A 26,765-nucleotide genomic window follows, 5' to 3' on the forward strand; every position below is an offset into this window, starting at 1 on the left:
CTCTGATGGGTCTCCCAGCAGGGACTTTGTAATGGTTCTGATTGATTCAAAATGTCTCCACCAGGATCATAAATCAGACAGATGGGACTTTGTATATTTCATCTAAATCATAAGAACCATGTAAATTAGATTATAAACTCCTCAGAGCAGGAACCGTGTCTCCCACTGGGATTGTACAGTACCTAGCACAATAGAGCTCGATCCTGAGTAACGGGGCTGTGATGTAGTAAAGCCACTCTGTGGCCATAATTGCAGCCACAGTGGCTATCCTCCTAATCCCCATGTGCATGGTTAACGCCTGGTGGAGCTCCAGAATTGTCACTCCACTGTCCTTGGAGTGAGCTCCCTAGCACATAGGGTGGGGCGGGTGGGCCTGCCACAACTGGGGCCTGCTGTGGTGAGTGGGGGAAGGACGTGTGGTTTGACCATACAAATTTACCAAAGAAAATAAAGAATATGCCCCAAAGTAGTTTGTCATCCATGGAATGAGATCTTCTTCCCCGCCCCCCTTTGTTTAATCTGGAGAATAACAATCCAGTCACCTGTGCATGGTTGGGGCACTATCTAAATTCTCTCCTAGTTTGATTTTGTTCAGAGGGACAGGGGCGTTTCACTCCGTGTCTCCCTTTCCTTCTGCAAACCCAGCATATTTAACACCGATTTCAGGGTTGTTGGGGTTTTTTGTTCAATAAATTGGGAGCCGCAAATACGCAGGCAGGGGATTTGTGAAACCTGTTCTCAGACTCTCTAGAAAGTAGAGCTCCAGGTACCTCGTCTGGCTGTTGGCACCTTTGGGGTGAATCAAGGAGTAAAGTACTACTTCGAATTAGTGCATCATGGTGGCAGAACCTGGCCTATAATGATTGTGAAGTACTCTCTAAAGGAGACTGATCCAAAGCCCACCCAAGCCAATGGGAGTCTTTCCACTGACTGCAGTGGGCTTTATTTAGGGTCCTAGAAGTGCAAAATAATTGTTAGTATTATTAATTTAAAACTTTTCATAGAAACAGGAAATAAATGGGAGCGTGGGTCTGTTACAGAAGGTGCAGGAGGCATGCTAGTATTAGCATGGCCTGGAGTTTGTTTCAGAGTTTCACAAATACCTGCTAAAATGTCTGGATTATTATTGTAAAATTTCAGAATCTGTGCTGGGTTTGGTGATTTATTTATTTTTAGTCTGAACTATTTTGCCCATTTTAAACAAGGCCAGTACCCACCACTTTTCCTTTTTTCATTTGCTCTGTGACAATGTTCAAGAGTCAAAATGGCAAAAGATTAATCTGATAAACCTCAGCACTAGCCATCTGGTGCTGCTGAGGAATTAATGTCTGAGGTCACCCTGGTGCCGCTATCTCCCCACCCACCCATCCATCCCCATCCCCCGAATCCTCTCTTAAGAACCAGAGGGTTGAATTTCACTGTAATAGGACATGGAGATGAAAATTACCATCAAGGCTAAAATGCGGTAGTCACTTCAGACAAAGAGCCATCTCTCCAGCCAAGAGGCGTTACATCTAGTGGCCGCAGTAAGGACTGTCTGGAAGCTATTTCTGCTGATGCAGAGTTCAGATGGTTAAGAGTTCAAGGAATTAATAGCTTAATGGACCATCACTGAATAGGTTGATACCTTATGGGAGATGGTCTTAAAATAATTATCTTCGATTTGCTCCAGTCCTTGGAATCGTCTTCCTAAAGTATGACAAGGTTAGTAGCAGTTTTAAAGCAAGGGTGATTGGGGTTTTGTTTTGTTTTAAATCCTTTATTGAAACAGAAAAACTCCCCGCTCCCATTTTATCTTCTCTCAAACATCTCATTTGTGTCCTGTCTGTTTTATGGTAAATGAAATATCGTGATATGAAAGTATTTATGTCTATTGAGTCCAAAGATCTTTTGCCTAATCTGTTATAGGGAGTTGTGGCCTTTTAAAACTTTATATTGTGACTTCTCAAAGACAGGTACTACTCATATATTCTGGTGAGTAGATAATTTGGAATGTAAAGAGACCCATACGATACTGCACAATCTGCCCCTTTACTGTGCTATCGTTCACTGACATATTGATAGTTTGCTGTGGAGTTTACCTGCAGTCACTTTTTTTAATTGAAAGAACACTGTCAGTTTAGAAATGGTATATTTTAAACAAACAGATTCCTTATCCAGGTTACTAACAAGGCCTTAGAGTTAATAAAACTGCACGTAATTATAAAATCCCCATATATTTTCCATTGTTTATGACATTTGTTTACTTTTTATTGCATTTTGCTTAGCTTGCAGAATGCTGTCAATTTCACTTCCAGGTTGTTAGTGCCATAACATTTAGGTTGCAAACAGAGCAGGGTCATGTTTGTTTGTAAACAACAGTTTCCTTGCATACTTTTTAAAAAGAAAATCTGAGATATTTCTACTGCTCTTAGCTTTAAAAAGCCTGATATTGAATAATCTGTATTTGAGTTGATGGTGACCCCTTAAATAATATTGAAATCAAAAGTGTGAAACATCTCCTAAATTAGTTCTTTTAATATGAAGTCTAAAGTGGGTTCAACTGTGAAAGAAAGAAGCACTGTTAAAAGTCAGTGAATGCCTACAACTTTTCCCTTTTAAAACAATGCTTGGTTCGCTTACTGTCCTCATTGGAACAAACAGAGTCTGGGGCTTCAGAAGTCTCAAATAGGGCAGATACCAGAGGTGGGGGTATGAATAGGCAAGAGAAAGCCCATGGGCCTTATTTTGTTTGATTCTGATGGCCTTTTACAATATTATCAGAACTTCTTGGGTATATTTATAGTAGTGTAATTCACTAGTCCCTATATGTTATCTTATATTCATTTAGACCCCTATTCAGCAAAGGACTTAAGCACATGCTTAATGTTAAATCCCTGCTACTGAAGTACATGCTTAGATCTAAACTATGGGCTGGGTCTGGGCTGGAATACTCAGCACCTTGCATGATGGAACCCTTAAGGGCATTTTCAGAGTAATTTGTCTTCAGCAGATGGCCACACGTACATTCTTTCAGTAATTTTACACATGTGAGTTGGCCCATTCAGTGAGACCCCTCACAGGTGTTGAAGTTATTCACATGTGTAACAGTTTGCAGGATTAAAGCCTTAGGCAAAACTTAATTTACCCTTGATTTCAATGGGGAGTTCTGCTTAAAAATGGATGATACAATATGGCAAAATTAACATATTTTAGCAAAGAATTTTCCCAGAAACATAAATGCAGGTATTAAAGGTAGTTCAGTCATAAATCTTCTAAAAATAAAATCGTCTTTGATCAAAGAAAGGTAATTATTCTTTTCTTTTAATACTTAATATAAATTAAGCAAATAAACATACTTCTTACCCATTATTTCCTATCTCTTAAATAATGTTATTAATATTTTTGCAATTGCTTTAAGAAAACCAGTGCAAAACTTATGACAAAAGTAGAAGCGTGGTTTCTCAAGCTGCCATTAGTAAATCAGGTAATTACTGTGACCCAGTCACACCGATTGCTATGCAACAGATGACATTTTTTCTTTTGAGACCCCAAGAATGAATGAACTGGGTTCCACTCTCACTTAAATCTGTGGAACCTCATTAACTTCAATCTGGTCACATGGAGGTAAATGACTTTGAGGGAAGAATTTTTCTTGCCCTGTGACTCCTCAGTTTTGCTCTCTTTCTGATTGGAAGTTGGTTGAGTTGCAAGCTTTTTCTGTTGCTAATGATCAAATGATAGCTCGGGGTCTCAGGCTTTTGAGGAGTGAGATCAGTTTCCCTTAAGCAGAGTGTTATCTTAGAAAGACATTGTGATGACAGTTACAAAACTAAGTTAAGTAATATGCAATATCAACTTTTTGCCCTTGTTATGACGTTTAAACGTAAATACAGTCATTTCAAAGACTAGAAGTTAGCTAGGTTCAGTGAAGCATTCTTCTTAGCATATGCGCAATATGCCTCAGGTGGTACGTGACCAGCAGTCATCACTTAATTTGGTCTGCTGGTTGGATCTTTAGCTTCCCTGGCCCGGGCCAGGTACCGATGGGGGGTGCGACATGAACGCTGATTCACGTCTCCCAGTGAAGCAGTTATGAGCCCTATCTTTCCCACATGATATGAGTGTTCAAATGGAGCATTAATGGGTTAGTTCTTGGTTATACTTTAACAGGTGCTGAGCTCACTGGGGTAGAGACCCATTTTCCTTTAAACTTCCCTAGCTAGTGAAGTACCATCTTATCACCATTTGAGCTAGTGTCTTATAATGACTTACCTGTGTTGATCACCTTCCACAGCCATTAAAAACCTGCAAAGAAATGAATGCATTCAAATAGACAATTTAAAAAGTAACTTACTGTATAAAAGCACAGAAAAATATAGTTATTCTGATAGGTCAGCTATAGCTGTGCAGTGATTTTTAAATGATCGGGGCAGGAGATTAGTAACTGTTAAATGTTCTTCTATATATTCAGCAAAATCCCTACGAATTGGGGGTGAAAATTGTCCCTGTTGCGTGAATTCAGAGCTGCTGCCCATTTCACTTTCATTTAATATCATGTTCATTTGGTTTGAATTCTTGCTGTTTGCCCTTCACACATTTTGCAGCTCCTGAGAAGGATTATTGTTGCCTGCATATCTTAATAGCATGAATCTCTGGAGCCGTCTCAGATGTCTCAGTGAGTTGAGCTTGATTTAAATAATTAATGAGCAATGTTAGTCAGAATGTATTGGTAATTCAAACTGCATTATCCAAGGGTATGTACTGACAACTATAGATTGATTCAAATGTATTCCTTATTCCAGCCTGCATTACACTAAAATTCACAAAGATCTCCTTGTTACCTCATGCAATAAACCCAGGCACACAACTAGTGTGACCAGATAGCAAGCGTGAAAAATCGGGATGGGGTGGGAGTAATTGCTTATATAAGACAAAGCACAGAATATTGGGACTGTCCCTATAAAAGCAGGACATCTGGTTACTCTGTGCAAAACTGATCTGCTGGTGGCTTTGAAGGGTTCTTTGAGACAGATTTTAAAGGAATTATAATGATGGTTTAGTAGGAAAAACTTCTTTAACTACTAACAGATCTCTCTTCACTGGGGAGAAAGCACCCCCATTTTCTTTCCATATAATTATGTCTCATTCTTTCAGGCTTTTCATAATTTCATTTTTAATGGAGTCAGCTGTTGCTGTTGGTGGTTGTTGGTGGTGTTGTAACATTTACAGGCCTCAACCAAAGTCAGGGCCCCATTATGGTAGGCAGTGCACAAATACATGGTCCAAGACAGTCCCTGGCCCAAAGGGCATGCGCCCTGAATAGACAAAACAGACAAAGGATGAGGAAGGAAACCGAGGCACAGAGAAGTGAAATGACTTGCCCAAGGTCACACACCAGGTGAATTACTGAGCCAGGAACAGAATCCAGACTTGCTGACATTGCTGGCCAGTGCCCTTCCTGCTAGGCCCTGATGCCTCTTGGGCACTTTTTAGTCATGATTGTTTTAGATATAAGCTTATTTGGGATTTGGTTTTTTATGAGCTGAAAAAGCAGCCTTGCAAACTCGTTGCCCCATAATGCACTCCCCGTCAACACTAGCTTTATGGCTGCCTCTTAATGAAGGCCTCTGTCTGCCGGTCCTGACAGCTCATGCACCTTTAAAGGGAAGAGTTAATCCCTTTGCTCCCCAACTGGGGGCGTGGTGCATATACACCCCATCACACATCCTCAGACAAAATGGATCTAATCTTTCTAGGATGGTTTTGTAGCTAAAACACAGGATTTAGGGCTCTGGTTTCTATTCCTGGCTCATCCAAGGTGGACCTGTGTGACCTTGGGCATCTTGCTTAATCTCTCTGTGCCTCATTTTTCCCATCCAGAAAACGGAAGATGATAATTTTTCCTCCCCTCATATGGGTGTTGTGAGGCTTAATTAATTAATGTGTATAAAGAGCGTGCGAGTCCCTCTGATGCGAGGTGCCACAACATGACAATGGCTTGTTATTTAGTGTGACTGTACTGATGGTGGAAGAAGACTTTCATATAAGAAGTAGGCCTAAATAATAATTCAGAGCTGTCTTGCTACCTGTAGGGACCACTCAGTTCCTCAGAACTACTCCAGGTGGCAACCTTGCCTAAGTACTTGCTCAGCCCATGTTGTTCTGCTAACAGACTCTAACAGAATCCAAAGTGTGTCTGCTTTTATGCACCTCCCTTTGGAAAGTCCCTCTAGCAGAGATTAAGGAAGTCATTGCCCTTTTCAGTTTCATGTCCCCATTGGAAAGTTGTCTCAGCACCGGTTTTTAGGATGTTCTTTGGTTGTTGTTGTTGTTTTTTACTGTATAAATTGGTTAGTCTCTAAGGTGCCACAAGTACTCCTTTTCTGTATGCACAAAATAATCCACAGCAAATGGATTGCCGTTTGTTCTTCTCTGTGTGCTTTGACATTGCAACAGTGCACGAGTAATAAGCAAATGCTTCTTCCTTTCTTTTCTTTCCTTTTAACCAAGGTACTGTGGACATGGGTGGCAAACAGTCCACAGTTGGCGATGTCTCCGTAGGCCACTCCCCTGTGATAAGAAGCATTCAGGACGCTTACAAAAGTGGAGACACCAGTAAGGCCCAAGAGCTGATTAAACTCTCATGTGAGGAGAACATATTACAAGTGGAAAAGGTAGAGTATGTGTTATCTGTCATTGGGTCTCATTGGAAAAGAAACCTACCAACTCTGGGCTTGGATCTGCAGTTGTTTCTCATGCAAAAGGCCCATTCACTTTTATCTTACAATATTACCCAGAAACCCGCAAAAGCTTGGAGCCTTATTGTGCTGGGCACCACACAAGCACAAAGTAAGAGGCAGACCTGCCTTAAACTTTCTAAATAAACAAGAGAGCCAATGGTGTGGAGAGAAAACAGGCACAGGTAGGTGAATTGGCCTATCCAAGGTCACATAGCAGGTCAGTGGAGAGTGGGTAAAATCCTGGTTCCAGTAAAGTCAGTGACAAAACTCCCATTGACTTTGATGGGGTCAGGATTTCCCCCCAAATTTCCCAACTCCCAGTCCTCTGCCCTGGCCACTGGACCTTACTGCAGTTTTGCCTGGGTGAGGACTGAGTAAGCCCTGCAACATTTAGCTCTTCACTTCTCGACGCTATTTCAAGATGATCTGCTTGGTTGCAGGGAAGGGAAAAGATAACTCTTGCACCCTCATTTCAGAAACTGTCAATTAACCATTCGTTCTTCACTGAGTGTTTAAAGTGAATGGTTTTACTCAGAAAAATGACTTTGTAAAAATGGTTTGGGGAGGAAGGGGGGGGGCGGTTTCCATGTTGTTTCATGATTCTAGAAAAAGAGGCCACTCATGGCAAAATACATTCTAGATTATGGGGTAAATGGTTTAGTAATCTGTATTCGCCCAAGAGGGGCTTGTGCTTTGAGTTTAGTTTTTGTTCCATTTCTGTTAGGATGTCATTGGAGATGATAAAGGGGCTGTTTCAGCCACTTGGACAAAGCTATTGGCTTCTTTCATGCCAAGAGTAGTGTGACTTTTACCTCGCCTACCCTACTTATGGCTGCTGGTTCTTTTAGCTTTGACAGGAGATGCTCATGCGTTTAGATCCAGAGGTCCCAGCTTCAGTTCCCAGCAATGACCTCTCCAGGGGCATTGCATAACGCCAGCAACTGAGCGGGCACTAGTCATGGTGTAGTCTGGAACGATTGTGCAAATCTGCTTGGCAGGAGCTGATCACTCTAGATATTCTGGGAGGTGGGGTTCCTTCAGGTCAAGGTTGAGGTTTCATATGAGGTAATTCAAAGGAAATGTACAATGTGTCTGGCTGCCCTGAGCCTCTTCCAGAGTCTACATCACAGACCTTGATTATCTTTGGAAGATACTGAGTTGTTTTAATATAGAATGAAAACTTGCATTCTGTGGTTACACAAAAAATGTAAAATCTTATCTACTCAGTGTAGTAGACTGTTCCAATACAGAAAACAGATGGAGTCAGTGAGATAATTTAGAAGGGCATTTACAGAAAAGAGATTTTGTCAGCTGAGAGATTGGTTTGCCCAAAAGCCATAGTGTGTGTAATACAGTAATATAAAGTACTGAGTATTACAATCGGCAATGAAAGGCGGTCTGTATTCAGGCCCAGATTTGGGAGGTCTGTATTCAGGCCCAGATTTTACTATATGCTTCCTCTGTGACCCTGCTCTCTTAATCTCTTTCTGTCTGAATTTCCCATCTGTAAAATGGAGATAATAATTCCCAGGGGTATTGTGATGATAAATTCATTAGTGTTTGTGAATAGAGTTCATATACCACAGTGATGGGGGACATTTAAGTACGTAGCTAGAAGGCCTCCGTCATCACTGTCTACCTACTTCATAGTCCTCAGAAAAAGATGCCGGAGGGAGAGATTGCCTTGCCTTATTCTGCTGTGTTTTCTCCACTAGTGCCAGCTTTTGAGTGTTGCATCAGCGTATGGAGATCTGCATGCAGTGCGGTATTTACTCAAGGAAGCGTTGGTGGGGTTACCGACGGAACCCAATGATGATAATCCGGCTGTGGTGGCAGCATATTTTGGACATGAGGACATTGTGAAGGAATTATTAGATTCTTTGCTCAGTAAGTTGTTCGTCTGACTGACTGTCGGTGACCAGCTTGTTCTCTACCTTCCCCGCCTACTTTTGCCTCAGCCTCATGGGATTGCACAGTTGTGTTGCAGATTCAGACCAGCACTGCTTTTCTTTTGCCTCCTCCAGAAAGGGGAAACGGGTGGCAGGATCTGATATCCCTTGTGCCTTGAGACAACTTCCCTTCTGGGAAGAAATATTCCATGTTTGCTGACAAGAAGCCGTTTTTGGCAATCAATTCCTATCAGTCATCACAGCTGGGTGACATCCCAGCCCCTGCAGACAACAGAAAGTATTTTCAGAAAGCACAATCCCACTTAAAAAAGCGTTCTGGCACTCTGCAGTGATACAGTTCAGATGAGCCAGAGCCAGAGCCTGTTGAGTGAGCACTGGTTCGAGCTCACAGGCAGCCCTACATTTTCTTCTCTTTTGCTGTTGGCCTTTTCAGCTTGTCTTTTCGGGAGGGTTGTTTGTTATTTTGAACATGTTATTTATTTCAACGATGTGCAGTTACTGCTGATGGAAAAGGCTAAAGCTCCAAACCCTAGCGTAAGAGCAGATGCAGGGGTCTGGTGCAGCCCTACAAGGTTGGATACTCTAGGCATCAGGGCAGTCCGTTTTAAACTCCTGGTCCTTCATTCATGAGGGCTAATGGGTTTTTTGCCATTGACTTCAGTGGAAGCAGGATGAACCCGTTCAAAGACAGGTAGATGAGCTTTTAATTTTTAAAAACACATTTAGAAAATGAAATAGCAATAGAAAAGTTTCCATCTCTATTAAAAACAGTTTGGGGGTTGAGTTTAAACATCCCCCTGCCAGGTTTGCAATGCAGACATTGCATTATTGTGCTGGGTCGCTGGAACAGAAAATCACACTGGCCAGACCATTTTTATGACCCAAGCTGAGCAGGGGAAAGAGGAGGAAGCGAGCCACATTAAACAGTGAAAATTAAATTTGATTTTAAAAAATCTGTTCAGTCTCAGTCATCAACGATGGTTTTAGTAAGACAGGAAATTTCGATCAGTTTGAAGCTGACCAAGTCCCTGTAGATTCTGAAGCTAACTAATAAGAAGATTGCAACGATTTCTTTTACACTTTCTGGGTTTTTTTCTGAGTTACAAGCAGCATAACCTTCAGTAGATTTTTATGCAGGACTCCCCACTGATTACCATGAGAATATCATGCTTGGATCAGTACTAGGGCATGATGATAATAAATGACCTATATATCCCGTGCCAGAAGTCATGCTCTGGCAGATTTGCTGCAATGACTCTCCTTGGGAAGGGATGGCCCAGTTAAGGTGTTTGAGTCCGTAGCTCACTGTCGAACTGGCGCCTGGCTTTCAGGAGATTTGGTGGTGTTATGGAGTTGCTAAGGGTGAAGAGGGTGAGGTAATTTCAACTGAGAAATTATGAAGAAGTTGCATGTAAATTCAAGCATATACAGTAGACCTTGCAGGGCTCCAGCTCGCACCTGCTGTGAATGTTTTATGCAGGATGTTACTTGGTAACATAAATGGAAACTGACAGTTTGTGCGTATTAAATGTAAGTCTGGGAAGGTTTATGAGGAACACCTGCGGTGTACGCTGAGAGACCATGTCAGGAAGCCATTTAATCATGTAAGGCAAAAGGCAGGCACAACCCTGCGCAAAGCCTAAGGAAATGGGCTATCTTGGGGGTTGGAAACCAACCGTCATCCACTCTGAAGCCTCTGGACTCAGTCATCCTGCTGGGATTTATAGGCCCTCGATTCACCTAATTGCAGCCTGCTAACCGGCTGCCAACCCTCTTCTGCACTGGCCTGTGAAGAGCTAGTACAGAACTGAGCACTGCCATGGGTCTGGCGTCTCCCTGAGTACCTGCTCTGCAGCCACGCGTCCCCATGGCGAGTCTGATGCTGTTCTGGGCCCCCAGCGCTGCTGGGCGAATGTCGTGAGAACTGCTGAGGGAATGGGGATTGTTTAGTCTGCGGAAGAGAAGAATGAGGGGGGATTTGATAGCTGCTTTCAACTACCTGAAAGGGGGTTCCAAAGAGGATGGATCTGGACTGTTCTCAGTGGTAGCTGATGACAGAACAAGGAGTAATGGTCTCAAGTTGCAGTGGGGGAGGTTTAGGTTGGATATTAGGAAAAACTTTTTCACTAGGAGGGTGGTGAAACACTGGAATGCGTTACCTAGGGAGGTGGTGGAATCTCCTCCCTTAGATATTTTTAAGGTCAGGCTTGACCAAGCCCTGGCTGGGATGATTTAGTTGGGGATTGGTCCTGCTTTGAGCAGGGGGTTGGACTAGATACCTCCTGAGGTCCCTTCCAACCCTGATATTCTATGCTTCTGTGCCTCTTGTCTTGATGGGAAATGAAGAACAGAATGGACAGCACTTAGCATTCACCTCAGTTAAGAAAAGAGAGTGCATCTAGTCAGGTTAGGATTCCTCTAAAGGATGCGGTAACAGCATAGTCGACGGTCTGGCCATTTGGGGGCCCCTTCCTGTACGTCCTGCCTTTTAAGTTGTTAATGATCAACTATTTCGCATCAAAAGCAGCAAATAAAGCCCATGTCTTATCGTTCTGATAGGTCCCAGTAATTTCCAGCGACTCCTGAACTGGATGCTGGCCATCTCCTGCCAGCAGGGACACTTGGCGATAGTTAAATTCTTAATCCTCACCTACAATGCTGACCCCGGGAGCTGCGCAGTAAGGAAGAATGAATTTCCAATTCTTAAGAGATTACCACTGTATGCTGCTATAAAGGCAGGTATGTAATTGCACATTCTGCAGCTGTGTCCCTTTTTTGATGATAATGTCTTCTAAAGAATGGGACAAATTCTCTCCCTCTCACACTGATGTCAACGTGGATTGACTTATCTGGAGTTATTATGGATTGACACCATTGTCAATTTGGCCCTGAGCCTTTTGTCAAATTTAAGGCAGAGCCCTGCAAAATGGAGTAAACTCAAACCATGGGAGACTCAGAACTTCCTCCAGTGGTAATTCTTATAATAAATTCTCTGTTTCAATTGTCTAGTTAGAATTTCTTTTTCTTTTTTTTTTTAAACAAAGCAAGAACCTCATAATCAAACATATATCAATCAGATACACTCTTTGAAACCTAGATCGGATCTGGAATGAACATCATGTATATTACAACACTGCTGCACATACAGCTTTACAAGATGCTAAAAATGAAGCAGCAGCCAAACTTGGTTCAATGTTTTGAAGGTTTGACTGTAGCAAGGAGCATAGCTAGAGGAAACAGGCTTATTTAGTGCAGTTCCTTTTTTGCACACCCAAGCTGTTTTTTTTAAAGGGTTAGTTCCATAGCTCCTTGTGGCTTCGTCCTTTTGAAAACAAGAGTACACATAGTCTGTCTTTTCTTTCAAGGGAATGAAGATATAGCTGTGTTTTTACTTCAGAACGGGGCTTGTTTTTGTTCTTACATCCTGATGGACAGTCCTGATTCTAGCAAGCACCTTTTGAGGAAATATTTCATAGAAACAATCTTACTACCTGGTAGCGCTCCAGCAAAAACAGTAAGTAGCCATTTATGTGTCTTCTGAGAAGGTGTTATAAGAAAGCATCATACTAATAATTGATGCTTATCTTTGCATATTGTGCAATGAGTATTTTTTCTTCTCATCTAAGAGGTGGTTTGCTATCAGATACAGAGCAACCTGACACTATGTCTGCTACAGAGTAGCTTACAAGTCAATGATGAAGTATAAGCCATAAATAATTGGGTCCATTAAACGATATCCTTTTGCAAGCCACAATATATATATAGTCATTTCCACTTGGTCATTTTAATGTTATGCATGAACTATGATGGTGTTTGGGAAAGGAAAGGTTGGTTTTGTAGTACAGGCACTGGGCTGGGACTCAAGAAACCTGCATTCAATTCCTTGCTGTGTCACAGACTGCCCATGAGCAAGTCACTTAATTTCTGTGTGCCTCAGTGCCCCATCCATCAAATATGGCCAATAGAGCTTCTTTTCTCTCACCCTTTGTCTCTCTTGTCTATATAGATTGTAACAACATCAGGGCAGCCTCTTACTGTGTCCATGTACAGTGCCTAGCACAGTAGGGCCCAGGTGTCAGTCAAGGCTGCCAGGTGTCACTGCTGTAATAAAATGGTTCATATTTACTTTTCCACGCTCAGGTCCTTTATATGCCTTTTTTGGTAGGATGTATATGGGGTGCAGTCATTTTGTTCCTCTGTGAATAAGAAGCTAATAAGTTTTAGGTTGATTGGGGTCGGGGCGGGGGGCATTCATGACTTAGCCAGTGACGTATAGCACGACCTCGGGCAGATCACTTAACAGCCTTGTGCCTCAGTTTCCCCACCTGTGATAATTGCTTTGAGATCCTCAGATGAAAGATGCTGTGTTAATGCAAAGTATTATTATATTTCACTGTTTTATCATACTTGTTTGACTACACTATCCTCTTCATTATTTCAACTTCAGTTATCCACAGTTCCCTCTTATCCAAAATTGGGTTATGTCCCACAACACCTGCTTTTGGAGCTACATAGATAGGTATGTAGATGATCAATAGAACATTTTCTCAGTACTCCAGCACCTTAATGATTTCAAATCACTTCCCTTCTCCCTTGATATTTAGATAACTGAGGCTAAAAATAAATATCTAACCCTGAGCCTTTAATAGTCATGTTCTTCATCAGGTCATAGAAAATCGGGTGAGGGAGATGACATTGGCAAAAAGCTCTGCTTATACAAATCCCATTGCAGGGTCAGTGCCGCTGTTTGCCCAGCACTTAGCACAATGGAGCCTCAATTCTGGCTTTATAGATAATAAATACTAATAAATAAAGGGGCTCTAGTGTTATACACTTCTCCATGTGATTGCCAGAGCTCCCTCTGACTACTCGAGATAAAGCTGTACAAGACAGGAACTTCAATCCACACATGTCAATTCTGTTTTACCCAGTTGCCCTTTGATTTACCGACTCTCTTAATTTAATTAGGAACGCTAAATTCTGCCTTACTCATGCCGTGTCTACACTTAAGTCATACCAGCATAGCTACATCAGCTATGTCAGCAAAACCCCTAGTGTAGACGCAGCTTTGTTGATGGAAGAGGGGTTCTATCAGTATAGCTAACTGTCATCTGGGGAGGTGGTGTTCCTACACTGACAGAAAAATTCCTTCTGTCTGTTTGGGTTGTGTCTACACTACAGAGCTATGCTGATATGACTATGCCAGCATAGGTTCCGTAATGTAGACATTGCCTCAGTTTTATATGGCCTGGTGATGAGATTGATTCTTGCAAGTTCAGGGCTTGTTTTTAGCTTGTCCGGTGAAAGGAACTGCACTGTACATCCTTCTTCACATTTTCAAACCCACCTGTTAGAACTTAATATTAGGTATAAAGCACTGGGGTTGGGATATTCAAAGGAAGTTAGGGACACAAATCGCAGACACTGGCTCCCGAAAGTTCCTTGGAAACTCCGAGCTATGATTTTATTTATATTCATTCAAAGTCTGTGTAGCCCTCACTAAAATACCCAAGAGCTATGAAATATAGAAAATCTCTATGGACCAAATTATCAGTGGAGTGTTGGGGAGGACTCCATTTATGTGCGTACAACCTTGCACAGACAGGTAACAGGACACCTGTTTGTGTACACAAATAGCATTTATTTTGCAACTTCTGTCAGTTGCATGCATAGGTGATAGTGAGCAAAAAAAACAACAACTCTTTGTGGAAGTGCACGCACTTAAAAATTGCATGTGCACGCACAGACCATATTAAAAAAATTGTTCTATGCATATAAATATTGTACTATAAATGCATTATTGACAGTCCATTAAAAGTCTTGTAAAGTCATGCAGGATTTACCCTTGGCCTTTTTTTTAACTTCACTAGCCTGTACATTGGCCCAATTTATACTTGTCTGCAATCAAAATGGAATGACATAAAGTGAGTAAAATCTCCAATAAAGCTGTTCTTTTAACAGATTACGCCAAAACACTTGTTGCCAGAACACTTGTCACCAAAACAGTGATGGTTTCCCAGACTGCAGAATTGCACAAGACACAGCTTACTGTGCAGCAATAAATTGTCCTGTGCAAAACACTCAAGTTTAGGCTCCTGGCCAAGCTGTCACTTTAGCTCTGTGATTATATGCTACTAGCTTCACAGGAGGCTGATGCTTGTAAATTTAGGGGTTGCATTATGTAATGTGAGAAAGAGGCTGGATGTCATATGTCACAAGAACAGCAGGTGAGTTTCTGTAGAGTTAAGGGCATTTTACTACAGTCTGGAGCTAGCAAAATAGTTTTATATGAGACTCCCAAGGAAGTCTCATAGGTGGAGGTGGAAGAAAGTGGGGATGAATCTAAGGTGATTTCTTAGCTTTTGATAACAGATGAATAAAAGGAGATTAATTAAGCCCAGGAATGCCAGAACAGCAGCTGAGACAACTAAGTAACATACTCGTGCTTGTACAGAAGAGGTGCTTTCCAACGGAGTGGATATCCCATCGCAGAATACAGGTCTGAAGTGCAGTACAGGAATTTGTTTTCCTTGTGAATATCCTGACAATATTTAACATAGGCTCTATTATAAATGGCTTAATACTTTGCTGTTGTTACACCAAGAGTGAAGAAGAGACGAGTTTGGAATGATTAATCGATTAGCAGAAACTTGGCCCTGTTTCTCATGGTTGCTGTTTATTTTTGTATGTTGAATATTTTAGGTTTTCTGTTTGAATTAGCTTTGATATATTGGGCCAGAATTCACACCTAGTGTAAATCCCCTGACATCAAAGGACTCCTGCCAGGCATGAAATTGGCCTGATGTCTCTGCGAAGTTCAGATCTTTGAATAACTGGAACAACACAGTTCAAGAAAGCGCTTACGTGTGCACTTAAAGTTGATTGCGTCCTTAAGTGCTTTCCTGACTAGGGATGGTTTGCTGAATCCGGGCTTGGACGAATATGCCCCCAAAGCCCAGCTTGAAGGAGGAGGAAAGTAAACATTATCTTTTTCTTTCCTCTAATTAAAGCAAGGACTAGACAACAGCAACCACGAAGATCGGCAGTGGGCAATTTGGCACCAGACTCCATAACATCCCATGGGAATTGGAGACTAACTCTCTCCATTTGAGTGAGGCAGACCAGGTGGTAATATTTTTAGTCTCAGGACAGGACAAAAAAAGAAAAGAAAAGAGATTACTCCATCTTTGCTTTCAGAGGATGGAAAACATCCCAGTTGGGTGCTCAAAAGGGGGTACTGGCCCTTTGCACAGCAGTGAATTTCACCTAAAATCTATGCATACAAGATTTTATTATTAGGACAGCCTGTTTACACCCACTGTTCCTCTCAGACAGCCGCAATGCTGTTCGGAGCACTACTTGCTTTCACTCCATCACGCTGCAGAAGGAGAAAGATGAAGGGCTAATTCTCACTTTTCTTAAGCCTGTTTCTCTTTTTTCCTAATATAAAAATCCACCCAGCCACTGCCACAATAGAAAGAGGAAACGCTCCATTTATATAGGAACAGGTTGCAATCACCAAAATATCCACTGCGTTAAAGTGTAGGTTGAGCAGGCCACAGATTCCGGACATTTAGATGAACGTGGTCTGTACACAGATATATCTAACTGTCCAGCTGCATGTAGTGTCAGGAATATTTTTTTCCATTACAAATAGGAAAAGAGCAAAATAAACTGTTGCAACTTTCCTAATGAGCCCTTTTGCCAGGGGTGTGTGTGTGTGTGTGTGTGAGAGAGAGAGAGTCTTCTCTGGCTTCTTCACCATGCTGATTGCTCCATTGCTGTTACAGAAATCTTCACTGGCTACGCCCCAGCGTCACTCTGGCATTGGGCCTACAATCCTTACATTGTCCCTTCCATGGCAAGAGTGGCAGTCTATCAGACAGGTATAAGAGCTTATCAGACAGCCTAGGTTTCTGGTAAATACTATTTGCTCATTAGTAATTAGTAAATCAGCATCACCACACCCAGCAGAAGAATTTTAACTAGGAAAGAATTTTAGAAAGTAATTTAGCTAGAAAGGATTTTTATACTTCTGCAGAATCAAGTAGCCAGCTGCTTGCCAAGATTGAAAGGAAATTACAGAATAGGACAAACAGCAAAACTCCAGCCAATTATCCTACACCTCCTTCGATTGTGGATGCATAATGTAACCAAAGTCTTCCATTTAGAAGCAGCAGGCTGCTCCTGACTAGTTCCAGTTAGTTTTCAAGACTGGGAAGGGGTCAGATGATTGCAAAATGCTTACCACGGTAGGAGGAAAGGAGTCTGTAGAAGCCTTCTTTGGTGATATTGAAACCAGTAAGTGATTCACGGGCAGGCTGTGTACAGAGACTGTTAGTCTATTAGGACTTGAGAGCATCGGGCGCACTCTGTGGAGCCAGTAACAGAACAGCTGTGTGGCCCCAACACATTGCCACTCTATGCTTGTTTATTCAAATCCCTGGGGTTCTGAGAGTTCGACATTCACGGAGACAGGCTTGCCTGCGAAGCTAGGGGAGATCATTAAGTGCTAGCTAGGAAAGAAAGCTCCTTTCTTGATGGCATTGCAGCCAAGTTTTCGCAAAAAGAAAAGGAGTACTTGTGGCACCTTAGAGACTAACCAATTTATTTGAGCATGAGCTTTCGTGAGCTACAGCTCACTTCATCGGATGCATACCGTGGAAACTGCAGCAGACTTTATATACACACAGAGAATATGAAACAATACCTCCTCCCACCCCACTGTCCTGCTGGTAATAGCTTATCTAAAGTGATCATCAGGTTGGGCCATTTCCAGCACAAATCCAGGTTTTCTCACCCTCCACCCCCCCACACAAATTCACTCTCCTGCTGGTGATAGCCCATCCAAAGTGACAACTCTTTACACAATGTGCATGATAATCAAGTTGGGCCATTTCCTGCACAAATCCAGGTTCTCTCACCCCCTCACCCCCCTCCCAAAAACCACACACACAAACTCACTATCCTGCTGGTAATAGCTCATCCAAAGTGACCACTCTCCCTACAATGTGCATGATAATCAAGGTGGGCCATTTCCAGCACAAATCCAGGTTTTCTCACCCCCCCCCCCACCCCCATACACACACAAACTCACTCTCCTGCTGGTAATAGCTCATCCAAACTGACCACTCTCCAAGTTTAAATCCAAGTTAAACCAGAACATCTGGGGGGGGGGGGGTAGGAAAAAACAAGGGGAAATAGGCTACCTTGCATAATGACTTAGCCACTCCCAGTCTCTATTTAAGCCTAAATTAATAGTATCCAATTTGCAAATGAATTCCAATTCAGCAGTTTCTCGCTGGAGTCTGGATTTGAAGTTTTTTTGTTTTAAGATAGCGACCTTCATGTCTGTGATTGCGTGACCAGAGAGATTGAAGTGTTCTCCGACTGGTTTATGAATGTTATAATTCTTGACATCTGATTTGTGTCCATTTATTCTTTTACGTAGAGACTGTCCAGTTTGACCAATGTAAATGGCAGAGGGGCATTGCTGGCACATGATGGCATATATCACATTGGTGGATGTGCAGGTGAACGAGCCTCTGATAGTGTGGCTGATGTTATTAGGCCCTGTGATGGTGTCTCCTGAATAGATATGTGGGCACAATTGGCAACGGGCTTTGTTGCAAGGATAAGTTCCTGGGTTAGTGGTTCTGTTGTGTGGTATGTGGTTGTTGGTGAGTATTTGCTTCAGGTTGAGGGGCTGTCTGTAGGCAAGGACTGGCCTGTCTCCCAAGATTTGTGAGAGTGTTGGGTCATCCTTTAGGATAGGTTGTAGATCCTTAATAATGCGTTGGAGGGGTTTTAGTTGGGGGCTGAAGGTGACGGCTAGTGGCGTTCTGTTATGCAAGGTAGCCTATTTCCCCTTGTTTTTTCCTACCCCCCCCCCCCAGATGTTCTGGTTTAACTTGGATTTAAACTTGGAGAGTGGTCAGTTTGGATGAGCTATTACCAGCAGGAGAGTGAGTTTGTGTGTGTATGGGGGTGGGGGGGTGAGAAAACCTGGATTTGTGCTGGAAATGGCCCACCTTGATTATGATGCACATTGTAGGGAGAGGTTTCAGAGTAACAGCCGTGTTAGTCTGTATTCGCAAAAAGAAAAGGAGTACTTGTGGCACCTTAGAGACTAACCAATTTATTTGAGCATGAGCTTTCGTGAGCTACGTGTAGGGAGAGTGGTCACTTTGGATGAGCTATTACCAGCAGGATAGTGAGTTTGTGTGTGTGGTTTTTGGGAGGGGGGTGAGGGGGTGAGAGAACCTGGATTTGTGCAGGAAATGGCCCAACTTGATTATCATGCACATTGTGTAAAGAGTTGTCACTTTGGATGGGCTATCACCAGCAGGAGAGTGAATTTGTGTGGGGGGGTGGAGGGTGAGAAAACCTGGCTTTGTGCTGGAAATGGCCCACCTGATGATCACTTTAGATAAGCTATTACCAGCAGGACAGTGGGGTGGGAGGAGGTATTGTTTCATATTCTCTGTGTGTATATAAAGTCTGCTGCAGTTTCCACGGTATGCATCCGATGAAGTGAGCTGTAGCTCACGAAAGCTCATGCTCAAATAAATTGGTTAGTCTCTAAGGTGCTACAAGTCCTCCTTTTCTTTTTGCGAATACAGACTAACACGGCTGTTACTCTGAAACCAGCCAAGTTTTGTTTCAATTTATTACCATACAAACACAAAATCCAGGGCCAAATTCATCCCTGCTGTAACCCCATTGACTTTAATGTGTTTACACTAAGGATACATTTGGCTCACTAAGCTTAAGCCAGACAGCAAGGTTTGACTCATGCCTCTGGCTTCCAGGGCTCATATATGAGAACGTTGTGAGTCCGAGAACCAAAATCAGAAGGACAAGTCAGTGCAAAAAGCTTAATGCCAAGATTTTCAAGATGCCTAGGGGATTTGGACGCCCAGTTCGGGTCTTAATCCCTTAGGTGGCTTTGGAAGTCAGCCTGAGTGCTACAGTGATAGATTTCTAGAGTATTAAATAACCTCGGGATCATGACTGTGCATTTTCTTTGTAAATGATACACAGTAATAGAAGGTAAGACATGAATGAGAGGCAGTTGAGACACATGGTCTTTCTTGCACCCACAGAAGCATGGTAGTTCTATCTATTATTATTTGTTATGCTTATGGTAGTGCCTAGGGTCCGACTGAGAATGGGCCACATTGTGCTAGGCCCTGTACAAACGTAGACACAGTCCGCCCCTAGTTTTTTACAATCTAAAGAGACAAGATGGACAAAGGGCAGAGGAAGGGGACAGAACACAGAAGCAGCGTGAACAATGTGATGGTGGCAAAGGTCGTGTCAGCGCCATGATTTGTTGCTTTTGTTGTTTGAGTCCACTCAGTGGCGTTGTGTTAGAAGGGGATTAGCTCAAGGGAGAGACAGAGAGAGGGAGGGGCTGGAGCAAACAGCCAGTCAGTGCAGCAGGGAGAATGTTCAGCGTGAGGTCTGTAGAAAAAAGTCTGACAACCCCATCAGTGTCCATCAGCCCCTGCTCGAACAGCTTTCTGCAGCTGCGGTGCCCTTTCAGTCTCCGTCCGGTTTCTCTCTGCCCTTTCTTTCCAAAAAGCCACGTGGCTGAGGAGAGGGGGCTACCACATGGGCCCTAGTGCCTCCAAAGGGTGGAAGGCTCTCCTTTACGGTTCTGGGGCTGGAATGGTTCCAGCTGGGCCCCATTTGCCTCCTTCCCTTCCCCTGCTTGAGCTGTCCTTATGTATTTCTTCTCCCAACACCCCTGTGAAGAAGCAAAGTGCTGTTATCCCCATTTTGCAGATAGGGAAATGAGCCATAGAGCCTAGCCCAAAGCCACACAAGTTGTCTGCAGTAGAGCAGGAACAGAATCTAGGTCTCTGGGGTCCCTGTTCACAACCTTCACTAACCCATCCTTCCTCCCCTAGAGTGGAAACTAAACAACCAGGCTAGCTAACATCTGGCACTTGATTCCCAACACTGCGAGAATGTCAGAGCACTGACATAGGTCCCATATATGGCTGCAGTTCCTAAGTATAGCATTTTGGATGGAACAATAGCCCAGGGTTTTGGCTGCAACTCTGGATTTCCGTATTTTTGTGGGTTTAAGTCACGAATTCAAATGGTCTTTCACACATCCACAGCAATTTGGAGTGGAGTGGTTGGGGAAACCCTTACAAGATTTCCCTGCAAAACGAGTGCTAGACTGTCGACATAAAGCTCATGTGTGAAACATTTTCCTTGTGTGCCTAGCCAAGGGGGGGTCCTCATTTTTGACTGCCTATCCTAGGCGCTATGGTAATACACATAAATAATAATAGTGATGATAATGCTAGTGGCACCTTAGACTATTAACACTGAAATAACCTTTGAAATATAACTTCACTGTTTGTTTTGTTCTTTGCAACTTGGATGAGGAAGTTCTGCTTATGGAAGGTTTCAGGGACAGTCCGGACTCCCGCCCTAGTCTGTATTGCTCCAGAAGTACAAAGCACGGGGAAAGCCATCTTAACCGGCTGGTGGAGGATTTCCCCCAGCCAGGGGTTACCTCAGCTGGTGGAGAGCTTCTCAGCCTTAACAAAGCGGGCGTGTTAGGCCTGGCCGGAACCCTGCTGGGCTCCAGTGCTCCTTGCCTGCTGGAATGGTCCCTCGGGCTCGTAGCCAGCAGAGCACAACTAAAGCTGTGTCTCTGATGAGAGCTAGTGAGTATAAGTAGCCGTGTAGCCCCATGGGTAGTTGCCGCGGAGGCCCGACGGAGCCATGCCACGTACAAACCCTCCCGAGACCAGTGGGTATGTACGCAGGGCTTCTCGGCCGTGCCACCTCTGCTTCGACCTGTGCGTCCGCGCCCACCGAGCGCGCGATACCTCCAGTATGTGCGCACCAGCAGGGGAATCACCACCCCTAGTGTAGACGTAGCTTTAGAGTAATCATGAGGCTACCAAGTGACTGCCAGCTGGCCCCGGGGTAGGTACTGAGGAACAAAGGTGACACAGCCACCTTGTTTCCAAACCCTTCCTCCCGGTCCCGTGCCGAGGACTGCTTGTTGCGGTTGCTGGGCTCTGCTTCTCAGGCCTAGCCTCTCCAGATGTTTATGTGAAAACAAACCTTGTCACTGAAATAATAATCAGAAACTGATGAAATATTTCAATTCTTCTGTTTATATAGGGGATCTGACTCTTCCCTCTGCTCCCATAAGGGGAAGGGGCCCAGATCAGACTCCTCTCGTACCAAAGCGGGGAGTGGCATTGCCACTTACCTGCCTCCTGCTGTGGAAGGTGCACAGCAAGCTGGAAGGAGGCAGGCTAAGAAGATGGCTGATTTCCGTTGAGTCATTGCCCCTGGTGCACTCCTCCACGGAGTGAGAAATGCTTTGCAGGGCTAGGGGAACGATCGAGTAGACAGCACATGACTTGTCTGTCTTTCTGCCTAGACACTTATACTGTGGTCACCTTCGTGGTACCAGCTCAAACGCTATTCCCAGTCTTGCCTCCTGATGCAGGTGTCAGAGACGTGGGGAGCAAGGCAATCAGTGGACAGCCTCTTGTTCCCTAGATTTGTAGATTTTTAAGGCCAGGCAGGACCATTATGATTTACTCTCACCTCTTGCATAATGGGCCGTAGAATTTCACCCAGGCCGTTTCTACACATAAGAGGTTTTCTGGTTATATCAGCAAACCCTCCTAGTGTAGACACAGTTTATACCAGCAGAAGGATCATTTTGCTGGTATAGCTTGGACCAGTTCCCCAAACAAAACAGGCTGTGCTGGCAAAAGGGCTGTTTTTGCCAGTATAACTGTGTCTATACTAGAGCTTTCCCTGGCAAGACTATGTCAGTAAAAAATCACTTCTTTAACTGACATAGCTGGCAAAACTTTTAAGGCTAGACCAGGCCCAGGTCACTCTTGCATCAAGCCCATAAATTCTGGTTGAACCAGAGCATGTCACTTAGAAAAACATTCAGTCTTGATTTAAAGACTCCAAGTGATGTAGAATCCCCTGCAGAAGTTGTTCCAATTGTAAGTTCCCCTCACGGATAACAGATTCATTTCTAGCCTGAATTTATCTAACTTCAGCTTCCAGCCATCGGATCTCGCTGTGCCTTTGTCTTCTAGATTAAAGAACCCTCTACTATTAGAAATCTTATCCCCAGGGAGGTACTTACATACTGTGATCTAGTCCCCTCTTAACATTGTCCGAGGCCAGGTCTACACTAGAAACTTTTACCAGCATAGTAATGTTGGTTAGGGGTGTGATTTTTTGATTGATTGTTTTGCAGATTTTCCATGCTGGCAAATAGCCTTTGGGTAGATGCACTTATAGTGGCATAAGATCAGTATAAGCTATACCAGCCAAAGCACTTTTTGCTGGTAAAAGTTTTGTCTATATTAGGAGGTTTTGCTGGTATAGCTAAGCTGGTAAACCTTCTAGTGTAGACCTAGCCTTAGATAGGCTTTTTGAATCCCACATGTTTGAATCTTTCCCCCACCTCTTCCTGGTGAAGGGGCAATCTGGGTAATGATCGAAAAGAAATTCTGCTAGCTTATCTGCCCATGTTTTCTCTCCTCATATGGAAGAGTTTTTCCCATGTTGGGGGATGATTTAGCTGAAGTTTTATTAACTCCCACAACCCTGTTGTGCCAGCACTAATTGGCAGCATTCTTCTGATTGTATTCTGGAATGATGGCAGTGGAGGAGGGTGCCCAGACCTGTCTGTGTTTTATGCCCTCTTTATACCATAACTCAAAAGTGTGCCCACTGATTTTTGTCTAATGCTGTAAATAAATTTGCTTTTGGGCTGTTACAAGCTTCAGCTGGGAGTAAATGTTTAGAGCTGACATATAAAATGTAGCCACTGGGGTTTGTTAATGAACAGACCATTAAACAGAGAGGCACAAGAGACTCTGTGATAAAACTGCATTCACTTGGTGTCATTGCAAAATCTCTGAAATGTATTTTGCACAGGGTGCTCTGTAGTCACCATTGCACTGGATGCCCTGGGTAATTTGATTTCTCACTGTGGACTGGGGAAGCCTGTATCAGATGCCATGGCCACACAGCAGTGTGATGTGTGTGGCCTTGGGCAAGTCCATGGCCCTCTGTGCCTTATTTTCCCCATATGCATAATGGGGATAATAATAATAATTTCCTTCTTAGTTCACAGGGAGTTTCTGAGGTTTCGTTAGTGAATATTTGTTAAGTGTTCTTATGTCTAAAGGACTATATATATCCTATATATTGTTACTGTTATTTGTTAGACTGCACAATTATTCATAATAATTCCAATTTCCTCTGCATCTTCACCACTTGCTCTTCTTTATCTGGAATTCTGTATACCAAATAAGCATTTGGGATCAACCTGGAAACCACCTTTGTATTTCCTTTTCATTTAAAATAAAATGTAAAAATAAATCACGGGGCTATAAATTCAGAATTTAAAAGGAAATGAAATCAGCTTATCAGTTGCTTGCTGCCTCCTGGTGGTGCATTCATGAATCACTCCATTAATCCCAGTTTTTAGGGTTTAGCATTATATCGTATAGCACAGGGGTGGAGAACCTTTTTTCTGTCGCAGGCCACTGACGCACATAAAAAAATTAATCGCGGGCCACTCACCCGCCATGGGGGGCACAGAGGCTTGGGGCTTTCCCCTGAGGCAGGGCAAGCCGGCGCTTGCAGCTCCAGCCCGGGGGAGAAGTGCCAAGACTCAGGACTTCTCCCCCTCCCACCCCCCTGCAGCAGGGCAAGCCAGCCATTGCAGCTCCAGTGCTGCGGGCCAGGTGAAATTTACCAATGGGCCTGATCCGGCCCATGGGCCATAAGTTCCCCACCCCTGCTGTAGCATCTGAAGCCACTCTTGGGGTAAAATTTTCAAAAGCACCTAAATCTCATTTTCAAATGTTACTTAGACTCTTTGAAGCCTGTGTCTCCACGCAAATGAATGGCACTTAGGCTTCCAAGTCACTGAGGCACTTTTGGAAGTGTTGCCCATGCGTTGTTTCAATGCAGAGGCGATCATTAGGTGGTCACGTTTTCCCAAGTGTTCATGGTAGTTCAGGCTTCCACTTTGTTTTAGCCTTTAATAACTTTCAGATTTTCTTTGATAAGAATAGGATGCAGTGTTCTTTTTGTCCTGTTCTCACAGGCCGCTGTGGTATCTCACAGGCCGCTGTGCTGCCCAAATGGTGCTATTTTGCCAATTTATTTCTAACTTCACGAGCAAATTTCCCCTGTTCACAAACACTCTTTCCAATAGGGCAGCTCTCATTCTTCCCCTGGTCTGGACATGCCTTTGTAAAACACTCCTTGAAATGGCTCAGAGCTGGTGATGTTCCAAGGTTTGATAGGGAAGAATGATACATGTGAAAATATTATGTATTCTAGCAAACAGCCCACCAGCGATAAATCTTATTCTACTGCTGCTAATCTCCTACGGGAACTCCCTCTTAGGGCCGGTCCAGACTGGGCAGTTTTGGACTGGTGTTGCTAGACCGATGTTGCTGCAGTGGTACAGACCTCTCATGTACGTGTGACTTGCATTAGTGTAAGTTACCGTAATTTGACCACACTGGTGCATGAAATTTTTTACCCAAGTGCAGCATATCTACCCTATGGGCTTGCACCGACTCCTTTCCAGAAGCTTTTAGGCAGCACTCCTTGAGTGCTTCGCACTCTCCACCCCACATCTCAGATGTGGGTGCAATCCTGCACCTGCTTCACACACACAACTCTAAACTAGTCCTTGGAAGAGTGTCACTTGGAGGAAATCGAGCCTGTACATCCAGAGGTGCAAGGATCCCCCTGGCAAAGGACCCCGTATAGCTTCAAGACACGAAAGAGGTGGGGAAGCTGGGATTTAAGAAGGACTTGCAGTATGTATCCACATCTAGGTTCTCAGGCTGTGGCCATCACTGAGGCATCTGAGTGCCTCCTGGATCGCACAGAGCTCCTCTCCCTGCACAGTATAGGATGGGGCAGGGTTTGAGGATCTACCCTGCATCCTACAGAGAAGAGTGTGTAGGTTTCATGGAAGACCACTTCACCCTCAGTGGACCAGCTCTGTAGCGATTCCACTGCTTAGGCTGGGCACTGGGTCATTGGATGAAGCCCACGGAGCAGCTTTGTGATCAGGGCCTCTGACATCAATGCATTATTTTATAGCTGGGTCATCTGAGTTCCTAGAAACTAGTTGCATGGAAAGTGAAGCACTTACAGCTACTTGATGATTTGTCAGTATTGTAACAGGCCCTGGCTTATTACCATAAGGCAAGTGAGTCATATTAAAATTGCTTTTTGTTCTTTCTTTGGCATACAGGCACTGTCTGTGAGTTGGTCAAATCTCAAGCTGCCTTGGGTGGATCTGGACTGGCTGATCGATATCTCATGTCAGATAACTGAGCTCGATCTGTCTGCCAACTGCCTGGCCTCCCTCCCATCCGTGATTCCGTGGGGACTGATAAACCTCAGGAAACTGAACCTATCTGACAACCAGCTGACCGAACTGCCCAGCGTCCAGTCATCCGATGAAATTATATGCACAAGGTGTGTGTGCTGTATCCTTAAATCAAAGGATAGCGAGTGCAAAGAGCTGCTTCAGATCAATCAGTTGTGCATGTGTGACAGACTGAAACCTGAAGAGAACAAATGAACCTATGCCCCTTGGGCAGATGAAGATCTTCTTGGTTTTATCTTTTCACTACGAAGACTCAGTTCTGCTCCATACTTTATAATACTGTTATTTCCAAGTTAATTATCAGGATGGTCATGTTTTAAAGTGTGGCTTTTGCCATGGCTTGTGAGAACCATACCTCATACCTCTGCCCAAGGGGAGCTAAAAATGTGATAAAATAGATGTCTTTATACAACACTAGTCATTGCTCATGCTTTTATTTATTTTTTGTTGGATGTTTTTCCATACTTGCAGGTTACTTGAGGTGGATGTGTCCATCAACAGGCTCTGTATTCTCCCTTCTGGATTCCTTCATCTCACAAAACTTCAAAAACTCATTGCCACCAAAAATTATCTGGAAAAGTTATTTGATGAGGAAAGTGGTATGTTAGCTCCAGTGATCAGTGTTACCCTTACACTTTTCACTCCCAGGCCTGATCTTGCAAGGGGCACCCAGGCTTCCTTTGACCTCTAACC

The 26,765-nt window shown here is 43.5% G+C and overlaps 1 protein-coding gene across 6 annotated transcripts in view; it reads left to right on the top strand.

Annotated features, from left to right (window-relative positions):
• LRRK1 (leucine rich repeat kinase 1) overlaps positions 1-26,765 on the top strand; it is a 109,783-nt gene that overhangs the window by 23,355 nt on the left and 59,663 nt on the right. For all 6 annotated transcript variants that reach the window (XM_048868360.2, XM_048868355.2, XM_048868359.2 and 3 more), the window contains 6 exons: positions 6,493-6,656; positions 8,438-8,609; positions 11,192-11,371; positions 11,998-12,146; positions 25,935-26,161; positions 26,544-26,671. In XM_048868360.2, the coding sequence (XP_048724317.2) occupies positions 6,493-6,656; positions 8,438-8,609; positions 11,192-11,371; positions 11,998-12,146; positions 25,935-26,161; positions 26,544-26,671 (1,020 nt within the window). The remainder of the gene's footprint in view (positions 1-6,492; positions 6,657-8,437; positions 8,610-11,191; positions 11,372-11,997; positions 12,147-25,934; positions 26,162-26,543; positions 26,672-26,765) is intronic.

Source organism: Caretta caretta, chromosome 10 (genome assembly GCF_965140235.1).
Source record: "Caretta caretta isolate rCarCar2 chromosome 10, rCarCar1.hap1, whole genome shotgun sequence".
Classification (NCBI taxonomy): Eukaryota; Metazoa; Chordata; order Testudines; family Cheloniidae; genus Caretta; species Caretta caretta.